We start from the raw sequence: 13,401 nt of genomic DNA, 5'->3' as shown, positions 1-13,401 counted from the left end.
AACCAAACATCAACCTAAAAGTAGTAATAAAAACAGTCATAAGAGCAAGATGAATAAAATCACAAGATAATAAAGTAACCATCATAATGATAATAAAAAAGATTAAAAAAGAATAAGTAGCATAGAATATATGTACTAGGTTCATATTTGTACCAAAAATGCCAAATAATTATGAATGTTGCCAAATAGATCATATTTAATGGGAATACACCAACCATGTTTGGTCATACGCATCATAAACAGTCCCCAAGCAGAAACAAAGAGGTCCACATCACCCCAGGGACTCATATTTTATGAGTCATCTTTTTTCAGAAATGACAATAAATATGACTTGTTAAATCCACAGATCCATAGAATAACAAGATGCATCCTTCCACCCTGGAGAGATCACTAGACAAGTGGCAACCAACAGATACAGAATTAATTGTTGAGAGGTTAAGGCAACAGGGACACTGTCAGAAATGGATAAGAGACATAGCTTAGCATCCAAGTGACTTGTTTGCCAACCATAATATCAATCTCCATTACAACTTGCTTCCAGAACTTGTGTATAGTTACATACCCACCACGTATGCTGATATGTTATGCTGGTGGGATTGTAAGGTATAAGAAACAAAACCACAGTTATAAGCAGATATATCAAAGCATTTAACTGTACACACAAATACTCCAGTAAGACCTTTAATTCCGTAACTCTATGTGTGACAGAACATTATTAGTCTCCAAGTATCTGAATGAAACTTTACAGAATCTGTGGGGATTCAGACCTTGTTTTAATAAATTAAGTGGCACTAAAAGTTCATATTAAACATAAATCCGCTTTTCCTGGAAGAATATCCAACTGTCAACACCACTACAATCTGCTAGAGAGGAAAACAATTGAGAAGCTCCCCAAGAACTGAACTTAGAAGTAAAAAATCAAGGAAACCTAAGCCCACTTTCATGGTTCTAGTTCCCACACTCAGCAATTTGTTATTCCACACTCCAGTGTCCCCAAACACTAACCAAAGTACACAGTCAGATCACATGAGATGATGTCTATAAACTGCCCACAAAAAAACAAACTTGCAAGGATCTGTACTCTGAACTGCATGAACTCCACACAACTTTAAAGTGCAAAAGGTGCAGAATTCTTCATGTAAAACTTTGTATATGTTCCAAAAAAATTCCGAAGTTGTATGTACGGTATTAAATGGCATACAGAACACGGCATAGATATGCGGTATTTTTGGAATCACACACTTTCATTCTGCTTCATATTCAAACTCCGTTTTCCTCAAGATGCACAATTTCCCTGTGTGCATCACAATTTATTTTTTTTACAATCTCCAAATGTTCTTACTTCCCGTTTTATTTGCAGTAGTTGCTCACATAAAAAATTGTCCTTGTTAGGTGACTATAACTTTCCAGACCAGAATTTAGCATTCAAAAAAACTTTTTTCAAAGCAAATTATCTTAACCATTGCCATCTAATTGTCTTCTGTGACTTTCCACCTTCCTTGTGTCCAGGGTAACTATTTGGCACCTCAATGTTGTTTATGAGAGTAAAAGCAATTGCCATACAATAAAAGAACTCTAACAAATAGCAACTCCTCCCCCAAGTCCAGTTCTTTCATCACTATGACTTTTTTTCCCTAGTTACAGGTAGGTAGCCGTGTTGATCTGCCGTTGTTGAAACAAAATAAAAAAATTCCTTACAGTAGCACCTTAGAGACCAACTAAGTTTGTTATTGGTATGAGCTTTCATGTGCATGCACACTTCTTCAGATTTTTTTCCTAGAAATGGTTCTCCAAGAGATCCAGGATTAATGCTCAGATATGGATGAGATCTGAGGGAGTAGTGGGCATGAGAGTAGTAAGTGGATGAGACAAGCCACCAACATGTAAAAGGTCAGCAAGAGCCTGTGGGGTCCTGATTTTAAGTGATTTATTTTGCGCTAGCAGTTTACTTGCAAAACTTTTATACTCTCCTCCCCACCATGTGTGGTCTCTCTAGTGTAGTTGTATTAGGAAAGCTCTTCTAGACATGATAATGAGCTTCTTTCTGCTTAGTTGCAACAGAAATCATGCTTGCAGACATCCATGGAAACAGGACTTTCAGCACCAGTGTAGTGCATACTTTCAACAAGAACTGGCTCCCTCATAATTCTACCTCATCACAACCTAACAGTATATATTAAAGGGGGATCTTTTCCAGCCTGAGAGCCACATGTCAGTGGTGGGTGGGTCCAGAAACAAGTGGATGGAGCAACAAGTGTACATTTTACCTTTGAGTTCTGCTCATTTTGCATTCTACCAACTCAACTGCACCTCTGAGAGAATGCGTAATGTCATTTCTGATCTCTCCTTTCATTACACATTTAGTGTCCAAAGAAGAACAGAAAAGAAGCCACCGTTCCTTACTCTCCTTTATCCTTTGATTCCACTTTTGATCAAACAGGTTTGTAGTCATGCAAGACTTTCAGCCATACAAGCCAAATGTGCCTACCAATTACATATGACAAGACTTATTCCTAAAGGAAAACAGCAGTACTTTTTAGACCACTAAAAAAGAAAAAGAAAAGAAGATGAAGAATGAAGCAAAGACCTTTCAACCAGTTTTTCTTTCTAAAAATAGAACAACTACTGCAGGGGGAAAAACCCAAACACGAATGTAAAAACAGCCTAATACATGTTTTACAAACTGTAAAGCAATAAACTGCAAACAAAGCTTTAATAGGTTTGCCCAGACACGTTATATGAGTAGCGCTAGAAACTATCAACATCACAATGAAGATTTAACAATGTAATCAAGCGATACATTTCTGTTTTGAAAAGCAGGCAAGACAAATCTTGTATCTGTTTTGCAGTAGTTATATAGCAGATTAGCCAGACGCTGACTGGCAGAACGCTTTCGAAATAATGAACTTGTTGCATGCCAAAAAGGCAGCACACTTCCACTCTTCTATCCACCAGCTATAACAGGTATCTTTAGAATTCTTTTTTCAGCCAATGTTTGGCAATTTACAGACATTACCTGAAGTCAGAGTCACAAAAATATGTTCCAACACCAATGACCACACTCGGAGCAGATCTAGATGCAGAATCACACGGCTAATGAGTATTTGACTTGTTGTTTTTGTTGTTGCTGTTGTTATTGATTATTAAAATTTATATAGCACCCTTCACTCGCAGATCTCAGGGCGGCTCACAACACAAAAATACAACATAAAAGTAGGAAATACACGATAAAAACTACCACCACACAAAAAACAATACCCACCACCCCTCACGCCTCTCACAACCTTTTTTTAAAAAGGGTGTAAGATGTTTATCAGCCCAAGGCCTGGTGGAAGAGGAACATTTTCACATGGCGCCTAAAGGTGTATAATGAAGGCACCAGGCAAGCCTTCGTTGGGAGAGCATTCCACAAAGGAGGAGCCACCACAGAAAAGGCCTGTTCTCGTGTTGCCACCTTCTGGACTGCTTGTGGAGGATGGAAATGAAGGAGGTCCTCAGATGATGATATCAGGGTCTAGGTAGGTTCATATGGAGAGAGGCAGACCTTGAGGCATTGCGGTTCTGAGCCATTTAGGGCTTCATAGGTCAAAATCAGCACTTTGAATTGGGCTCAGAAACTAATTGGCAGCCAGTTCAGTTGTACCAGGATCTGTGTAATATGCTCAAACCGTCTTGTCACAGTGAGCAACCTGGCCACCAAATTCTTCACTAGCTAAAGTTTCAGAACCATCTTCAGAGGTAGCTGTACAGATAACATGTTGCAGTAATTTTAAACCTAGGGGTTACCAGACCATAGAAACAGTTGTTAGGCTATCTCTGAACCACCCACTAACAGTGCCTCAGTCTTATCTGCTTGAGCTTCAGTTTGTTGGCTCTCATCCACTCCTTTACCGAGGCAAGACAATGGTCCAGCATATCCACTGCCTCACCTGCAAATGTAAAGGAGAAGTAGAGCCGAGTGTCATCAGCATATTGCTGACAATGTACTCCAACCCTCCAGATGACCCCAACTCAGTGGTTTCATGTAGATTTAGAGGATAAAATTGTAGTGAGAAACCCCATTGAAGGCTCCACAGGGCTGAAGAACTCTCCCCAGGCATCACTCTCTAGAAACGTCCATCCAAGTAGGACTGGAACCACCATAAAGCAGTGCCACCCACCCACAACTCCGCTGCAGAAGGATATCATTGTCAAGGGTATTGAACAATGCTGAAAGGCGAGAAGACTTAACAGGGACACACTATCCCTGTCTTTCTCCTGACAGAGGTCTCTGTATAGAAAGCAGGTACACTCACAGAAGAAAGCCCTCAACAATCTCAATGAGCTATATATATATTATAGGGAAGAGATATTTCTTCAGACAGCATCCAGTCTGTGTAGGGCTTTAAAAGGTCAAAATCAGCATTTCTGCCTGCTTGTCTATAGGTACACTTCAGTGTTCGTATTTACGACCTGTATATCTCTTTCCTTCATGCTGGAACTCTAGATGGTTTATTTCAGATTCCTAAGAGATACTCCTTCCAAGTAATGACTGGATAGACATATGCGTAGCTTAAGCAAGATTGCCATGTACGGCTATGGGAATGTATGTATAGCTATGGGAAAGGCTTTATTACATGATAGAAATAGTGAAAGGTTAAGGAAATATGCTATCAAATACACAAAAGAATTAAGATGAAATATATCAAACTGATAGTAGAATTAGTAGGGGCAGTGTCAGTAATAATAATAATAAATTTTTATTTATACCCCGCCCATCTGGCTGGGTTTCCCCAAGTGTTAAGTAGAAATAATAAAAACAGTAAAACATCTTAAGGACTATAACATACATTCTTCAAAAACAAAGGAGGGTTATCAAGACTTTTTAACTGGATTATTATCCACCTGGCTTGCTTTTAAAAAAGTGATGGTTTCAGGCTCAGATGCCAAGCAAACATCTTCTGAGTTATGCATTGCTTGCCTCCTGAGTTCAATTTGGGTTTTGAAAAGTTCTTGGGCTGCAGAAAATATGAGCAAATATTAAATGCTCTCATTTTATTACCTGAAGTGAAAATTGATTTGAGAGTGTTGAAAAATGATTACAAATATGGAAAGAGAGGGGCAGAATAGAACACAGGAATGGAGGGGAGGCTAAAGAAACGGAGAAAAGAAGATGGAAGGGGGAAGAGGTCCTCACTTCCTCACTGCCCCCACCCCACTTTATGAAATGTCATAGACAAATACTAAGGCAACTGAGATAGTATGAATTGTTGAACGATGCCATATAAAAAGGAAGCAGTCCTCTGCAAAAAGAGCAACTTGTTTACAGGAACATTTCTAACCTCTGTAATTCACAACAAAGTGAATTAATTTACTAATGTGACCAAATTTATTAGGAAAGTCTTCCATTCTAAAGATGACACTGAAATTTAGGCCTCATATCTAAGAAAGGGACACAAGTGCTAAAAGAAAACGTAGTACAGTACACACAGCTGAAGCCTTTGCTTGATGTTTTTATTGCAACAATTCCTTCACAGGACCAGCATTTTATCTACAGTGGAGGTGTTAAAAACAGGTTTACATGAATTCAGTTGCGCAAATTGGATTGGGTGGAGGAAGGTTTGTTAATTCAAATAGGTTAGTAACAATCTATTAACTTTCGACAAAATGATTTTAAACAAATACAATCCTTTGCGAACCAATTTTCCTAGCTTCCTTATCTACAGGCACCTGCAACAAACAGAACAAAAATAAAGAGCATGACTATCCTGTTGACCTCTGAGCCTAATGAGTCTTATCCTTAGGAAGCCTATAAATCTTATTTAAAAAATCCTCAGCATTACACATCCTCAGAAAAGGAAGGATTATTCCTCATTAGCCCATTTGTATTAGTGTGACAAGGTATAGCATATCTCATCTTCAAAACACAACACTTTAGGTGTAAAAGGAAACAAGATTTCTACCTGAAACTTAGTAAGGGAACAGTTTAGCAGCCAACAAGCAAACAGGACTTGCCTTCTGAAGCACCTCTATCACAAACACTAGAGGAGGTCAGAGGAAATTGTGAAACACTTTTAGTGGGACTTAAAGAATACTTAAGAATGTGTTTGACTGTAGCAAAGACAAATAATATCAGCACCTACAGTAAATACAAAATTGTGAGCTTGTAGGCAGTGTGAAATAGCAACATAAGTGCACATAAAATAAGACCTGTGATCACAGCAGGTTTTTGGCAGCCGATTATGACCTGTTCTCATACTGTACTAGTTACAGATTTAAAATTTTAATACAGTATACACAAATAGAGATAGTAATACTGATTAGTATTATTTGGATTGCGTGCAAGCCTGTTCACCAGCTGAAATCTTCCCCAAAGGCCTGAAATTTTCCTAAGATTCATAGACAGTTATGCCAGCTCTGCTACTGTGCGATAAGTACTCCCATCAATAGGAACAAGTAATTTCAGATTACTTAATAGTCTTCTGAACTCCAACGTAGACTTTATTTTTAATCTTGGGTTATTGACATGTTTCTCGGTAAATTCCATCCAACGAAGACCCTGCTGCTGCCATTTATATTATTCTCCTGGACTTCTCAGCGATATTCAATACCATCAACAATGATATCCTCCTGGATCACTTATATGGTTTGGGTTTGGGAGGCCCACCCTTAGTCATTCAGACCTTTGTTGGAAGAGTATTTCCAGAAGGTAGTGCTGAGGGACAGCTGCTTTGCCGCATGGTCACTGGTTCAAAACTGTTTTTTATGCTCTTTAACATTTATATGAAACTGCTGGTAGAAATAATCCAGAGGTCTGGGCCGCACTGTCATCAGTACACAAATGACATACATTTCATTTCCATCTTCAGATCCCAGGGAGGCTGTAGAAGTCTTACATGGGCAATTTTGGGATGGAGAAGGCTAAACAAATCAAAATTAAATCCACGTTAAGATGGAGGAAGATCCAAGTTCACAGTTTGGGAGTCCTTCTGAAAAGCATGCTGACTGGAGAGATACAGATGGCATCTACAGCCAAAGGTGGACTTCTTCAGCTTTGCCCTGTGGGCCAGCTGCATCTCTATCTAGAGAGGCCTGGCCTAGCACAGTAACCTCTGTCCTAGTCACGTCCAGGCTTGACTACTGTAACTTGCTTCATGTGGGGCTGCCTTTAAAGATAGCTCAGAAGCTTCAGCAGGTAGAAAATGCCACTGCTAGTCCCAACAGGTGATAGATGGCCAGATCAAACAAAGCACTCTTATCAGCTGCACTGGTTGCCACTGCACATCTGGGCCCATTTTAAGGTACTGGTTTTAACCTTTGCTTGCCACCAAAAATCAGTGAGATGTAAGAGAAATATATGAAAGAAAGGGCTTTTTCTGTGGTAGCTCCTGCTCTGGAACTTCCTACCTGTTAACATTTGGAAGTCCTGTACAGATGGACTGTAAAGCTGTTTCAAGTGGCTTTTGGACTGGTAAATTATTCACCTGTGTGGATCTTTTATTGCTAATTTTCTCAGCTATATTTTATAGAACTTCTTATCTGAAATGTTCTTTGGGAATGTTAGGGTTGCTATTTTATTCTGTTTCAGTCGATGTATTCTTATTTTACTATGTAAACTGCTTTGGATGAATTTTTTTACTTCTAAAGGCAACATATAAATGTTTAAAATAAATAAAATAAAAATAAATATCACCTATCTCAAGATAAAATAAAGATTACACAAGAATACTTCATCTTGCCACTGGCTAATGACACTTCCAATTCAAATTACATTTCTAAGCCATAGATTGGTATGTAGCCGGCATGCGTTTGTTGGACTACAATTCCCATCATCCCTGACTACTGGCTATGCTGGCTGGAGTCTATGGGAGAAGGAGCCCCAAACCTGAAAGCCTCCTGGTCTTGTACAGACCTGTAAGATCACTAGGCCTGGGCAATATATCACGCAGGACCCGTATGGAGTCTGCTGAGCACGCTGAGGAAGAAACAAACTAGCCGGGAGCTGGAGGCAGAGGGACTCAAGCGGCAGCAGTTTCATCAGCGATATACCGCTGGTGAAACCGCCATCGCACTCTGCCCATCTTTAATCTGCTTGGCTGAGGAGTGCCCTCACCTCAGCCAAGCAATTTTATGGAGCCCCTGACCTACCACTGGCTCACATGAGCCAGTGGTGGGATGGGGGCTCTGTTAAAGTGCTCCCCCTCCCCAGCTGAGAGAGCCCTGACCTGGCTCCTGCTTGCACGAGAGTAGGAGCAGGATCAGGGCTGTGCAGCTGAGAAGTGTAAGCCTGCCTTTCCTAGATGAGAAAGGCCTGGTGTGCTGAGCCAGAGAGATGGAGCTCATCCTCCCATTGGAAGGCAGCCAGGCGGTGTAGGGGCTCTTTGATGCTGCTGGTGGTTCCAGAGTTGTCCAGCAGCCCCTCGCAAAGGGTGGCTTTGCACCCCACGCCTTGTGGAATTCAGCAGGTGGGCTGTGTCCTTTCTCCTGGGGTGAATGACTCTCCCCTCCCCCCCAGGAAAGAGGTAGCACTCCTGCACTGGCGAAGGCTAAGGCAGTCAAATGCAAGGAGCCTGACAGGCCCGGCCCGTCTTCAGGGAGTGGGGAGCAAGCAGGCAAGGTAGCTTGCCTGCCCGCCCTCCATCGAAAGCAGAGGGAGCCTGGGCAAGGCGCCCTGAGTCCCCTGCTGGTTGTGTGCTGGCTCTGCTGGGGGCAGGAGGTCACCTGTCCCCCAGCTGAGCAGCAGGCTTGAGCCAGCTGTATTGGCCTCAGACTGCAAGGTGCTGGGGTGAAAATGCCTCGGCTCTCCTTATGAGAGTTGCGGCAGTTTCACCCGGCACCTCGCCAGTTGGGGCCGATGCAGCTTTTTTCAACATCACTGTTTATCACTACACCATGACATTGAAAGCCCAACATTGCTCAGCCCTAAATATCATCTGGGGAAATTTTACTTATCACAGGTTGGTGATCTAAAAAAGGGCATTTCCCACCATTGCCCTTGTACTGTGGAATTCCCTTCCCTCTGCCCTATGTGAAAGATTGTGCACCAGCTGCTTCAGGTATATTGTAAAAACATATTTTTGTCTAGGCAAAGTAAAGCAGCAGCATCTGGAAGGCACCAGTGGTTAGTCACACAACTCACATCTGATATCAATTCAAGAGTTGGAATTCAGAGGCCATTGTCCCATAATAACCAACAATATCAGTGCCCTGACTTAGTCCCAGTTGAAACCAGTGAGACTAAGGCATGCTTTAAAATTGCAGTATTGAAGCCTAGGAAAATAGAAGTGATAGTTCTGCAGCTAAAAAAAAAAGAAAGATATGTGGCAATATACACCAAATATTTGTAACCATTGTTTGTATATTGACTTATTGTGCAATATCACCCACTGCTAGGCATATTAAACCTAGGGTTTTAGTGAGGCGACTGTACAAACTCTGCAGAAGGTTGCAAAAATTTCCCAGCTGTTCAAAGCTATTTGGTCTAAAGTGTGAAATCCTATTAAATCAACAAGCCTTTGTCACATCAATAACTACCATGAAACAGACTGTGAGGATAGAAGCTCCCATGTCTCAGCATATATGCATCACACAGCAAATTGTGTGAAAAGGAAAGGATCAGTGATCCTTCTCTTCAAGTAATTTTCCACGCTGGCAAGGGATGCAAAACTGCCATGGCTGGTTTGAAATTCATTGATAGTGATGGATCTCAACAGGGGGAACATATAAAAATCTGAAATCAAATGAGCCAGTCTGCTCTGAAAAATATATTGGGTGGTATCCAACTAAACAGTTCCACTAGCATAACGACTTTTAGCTGTGCAATGCAACTTCCCCAACCCCTCCTCTCCCAGTTACCCCCTAAATTTGTCCTGGGGATTCCACCAATCCTTTGAAAAAGCTTTAAGGGGCATATAGAGGGCACATGGGGAAAGTTGAGTGCGGAGAAGTTCCACTGCACAACTAAAAGTCCTTGCACCAGCAGAACTGTTAAGCTGGATATCATCCATTGCTTATATCCTGGCCTCATTCTACAGTAACCAACAGGTTTCAACTTGGAAGGCAAAGCATTCCATTCCTATACTATTAATTCACATTCTCCCACAACCATTTCCACCCCCACTTGTACTGCTGCCCCTGGATGAATAGCTCGCAACTTTCTGCCCTCTACATCCTTGCTTGCCTGTTCTCCGACCCAGACCATGGTCTTCTACATCCACCTCTGTGCCACTCCGCAGGCTGAAAAAAGGAACCCTGCCCAGAAGAATCTGGGGAAATGCTATCAGAGAACCTCAAACCTGTTGGGAGCTCTCACAACCCACCTGGCTCTCTTTATACCAAAGAAATGGGCTGGATGATACTAGGAAGCTATGAGGGGAGAGATGTTCTTAGTTCTCTTAAAAGGCCAGCCAGGATGAGAAGCAACAGGCAGCACACCAGCTCAGACATTAGGCAAGAGAACAGCTTGGATGGAAACTGCCTGTCCATTAAATGATTAACGGAGGGGTGGGGGGAGGCTGTTGTGGTCTCTCTTTTTTGCAAGGTTGTTTTTGAGAACATTGTTTTACGATTGATTATTAAGATCATAATGTTTCTAGTGTTTATTACGGTATATCCAAGAAGCATCTTACATAGTTTATGAACTCTTCCAGCACAACTTAATAACAAAGTTGAACCATCCACTTTAGAAGCAATTATAATCTTCTATACTGGTGCTCCTTGAAATATGAAGAATCAGTTTAATTGATTGGCCACTTGCCAGTTCCACCAAGGAAAGCTAAAATTGTCAAGGATTGCTATATTTAACATCTTATTGGATAATCAGCAACAACAGACTTTAATAGCAGCAGATTTGTGTGCTCTTACACCTTTTCTGATGAGAACACAGGAAGTATGTTCAAATAAATGTGAGCAAAACAAGTACTGTACCACATTAATAAAAATGTGTATAGTTTTATTTTTAAAATAACTAAAAAATTATCAGGATATATTTAAATGTTGGTAACTGAGTAAGCTGGGGGCTAATAATCCTCCATCTTGGTGGATTTCAGTTGTTAGTTACAACTTAAAACACAACTGCATGGAAGCTACTGGTATTCAGTAAAGGACTCGTGAAGCAACTCCTCATAGTAATTTTCACATTTTTTGACCATGCAAAAACCGACCCTTATAGCTATAACGATTGTACTGTAAATGAGTGTCCCAAACTGAATTGTGAGATGGGTTTAAGTGTGTACTGAAAAGACACAATAGTCTTTTCAGATTTCCCCTTGTATACAAGGGCTAAAAACTTGCACAGGAAAGGGATACATGTATAAGCCCTGCCCTCAGAACCACCAGGTGCACAGCCTCCTCTTGAGATGTTCACACACCTAAGGTCTGCAGGGTTTCAAAATGTATTCTTCCAAACATACTTAGAAGCCTTCTTGCAATTGTAAGCATGGTTCAAAGCATAAATCGTTATCACTTCCATAGGAACAAATTATCTTCCCCTAGAAACAATTTAGACGTGCCCAGAACACCAGTTTGTTTAAACCCAGTCTGTCCTGATCATGTATAAAAAAAATTTTTTTTACACATTTCAGAGGAAAAGGATGAGTGTGAATAGGCATAATAGTTCTAAAATTTATGTTTAGTAGTAGTACTAATGGTATTTGTTTTTATTGCAGAATTATCTTTAAGAACGAGTTCCAGTTTGAAATACATCAGCATTGTGGTGCCTTTATTTAGAAAGTGTCTGATATAACATTTGTTACTTGTCATTAATACTGCAGCTCCTAAATACACTTGGGTTAGAAATAATTCCCACTTAAATCAGCAAAAATTACTGATCAGGTTGTTATTGAATCTTTGTTATGTTTTTAGAAAGGAACCTAAATTATAGCTACATTCAAGTTACCGGTACTTCAAAGCCTCTCCTCCTTGCAGAGGGGAAGAGTTGTGAGCAGGAGCCGTTTCCCGTGTTGGCAGGGGGCGTTTCGGCCCCTGCCCAGCCATCCCGGCTGCCGCGCCACACCCCCAGGTAGCCAACCAACCAGGTGGAGGCTTGGGGGCGGGGTTTCATCGCTCAAAACGCAGCTGCGGCAGTGCTTCCCATCCATTGTGCTGCTGCCTTTCGTCGGATCACCCACCTACCCTCCCTCTAGTTCATTGCTTGGTTCTTGACATTGCTATGGACCTGTGGTTGGTCACCTTGGTTGGCCAAGGGGCCTGGTAGGAATTTTTATCTAATTGGCAAATTGGCACCAGCCACTTGGTTTTTCGCCTACCTCGTAGCAAATCGTCACAACCTTTTGGTATTGGCGGTTAGGCATTGGAATATGTTTGTGTATTGGAGGGCAGGGTGTGGCCATCACCTACCCCTCCACTTTATGGGTATTCCGGTAAAGGAATCCGGCGGTCGTGGATCCTGTCCAACGCCCTTGCTAGTGGCTAGGGCCATGGGATGACCCCCCGGTGACATCAGGGGGAACTTTCAGTTGTATTTGTGTCAACAGGCTCCTCCCACTGGTGGTTAACCCTTGATAGACTCACTCCTCCCTGAGGGGGTGGAGTCACTTGCTGTGGTTTATCCAATGCCTAAGCCAATACCTCTCACATGCTGTAATCAATAAAGTTGTGGCCTTTTTTAGCCCATTAACCTTATACAGTATATCATGTCTACGTGGTTTTATCCTCAAGCGGGTGGCGGGTCCTTGAATTACAACGCATCACATTCATGGACCCTGTCAATGCAGCTCAGACAGTTACAATGCAATGCTATACAGATCTACTGAGACCCACTGAGATCAATGAAGCTTACTCCCAAGTAAGGAGTACAGAATGCAGCCTAAGTTTTAAGCTATTACACAGCTGACTGTCAAGATCCATTCTCTTGATCTGGTTAATTCATGTAAGGCTCTCTAGATTAGCATACAAATAGTGCAGGTGAGCTTGTTCATAACTGCTAGAGCTTGGCTGCAGTTAAATTACCATGGCTGACCCTGAAAGAATAGCTATTTGGTAGACCTCATTTTAAACCAATAGCCATAAATTTAGCCAATCAACTTTGTTAGATACTGACATATTCTGAGTACTGCAAACAATGCAATAGAAATAATCTCTTCAAATACTGCATTGCTGAAGTCATACTTGTACAGTAACCTCTCTACTCTGCACATCTATACAGAAGATCTTTCAGAGCAATAAACATGTCTCACCATACATATTGGGGCCATGAAAATGTCCTTCAGCAGTCCTAAAAGACATTGCATTCCCCTCCAACTATTTACAACATACCTTGTAATATACTACCTAAAACTAAACTCTAGTGTTGGTACTATAAAGACTATATGATTCTCTTCACTACTGTTCTCTGCCTCGCAGAGAATCTGTGCATTCCAAATAGTGATGGAGTCAGAACCAGCTACTAGAATTTGTATTTTG

At 41.3% G+C, this 13,401-nt stretch overlaps 2 protein-coding genes across 9 annotated transcripts in view; one reads left to right on the top strand and one right to left on the bottom strand.

Moving 5' to 3' along the window:
* Positions 1-13,401, top strand: part of MAJIN (membrane anchored junction protein) — a 180,150-nt gene that overhangs the window by 84,838 nt on the left and 81,911 nt on the right. The gene's annotated exons all lie outside the window — the stretch shown is intronic.
* The window catches only part of SLC12A7 (solute carrier family 12 member 7), a 96,638-nt gene that overhangs the window by 52,710 nt on the left and 30,527 nt on the right, over positions 1-13,401 (bottom strand). The window contains exon 1 of one of the 7 annotated variants that reach the window (XM_083624613.1): positions 216-303. The exons of the other annotated variants lie outside the window; for them this stretch is intronic. Within the exon in view, the coding sequence (XP_083480739.1) occupies positions 216-288 (73 nt within the window). The 5' untranslated portion in view covers positions 289-303. Of the gene's footprint in view, positions 1-215; positions 304-13,401 lie in introns of those variants that run through there. 7 annotated transcript variants of the gene reach the window in all.

This window comes from Podarcis filfolensis, assembly GCF_964270895.1.
Source record: "Podarcis filfolensis genome assembly, chromosome: 7".
Taxonomy (NCBI): Eukaryota; Metazoa; Chordata; class Lepidosauria; order Squamata; family Lacertidae; genus Podarcis; species Podarcis filfolensis.
This window is presented reverse-complemented; position numbering and strand designations above follow the sequence as displayed.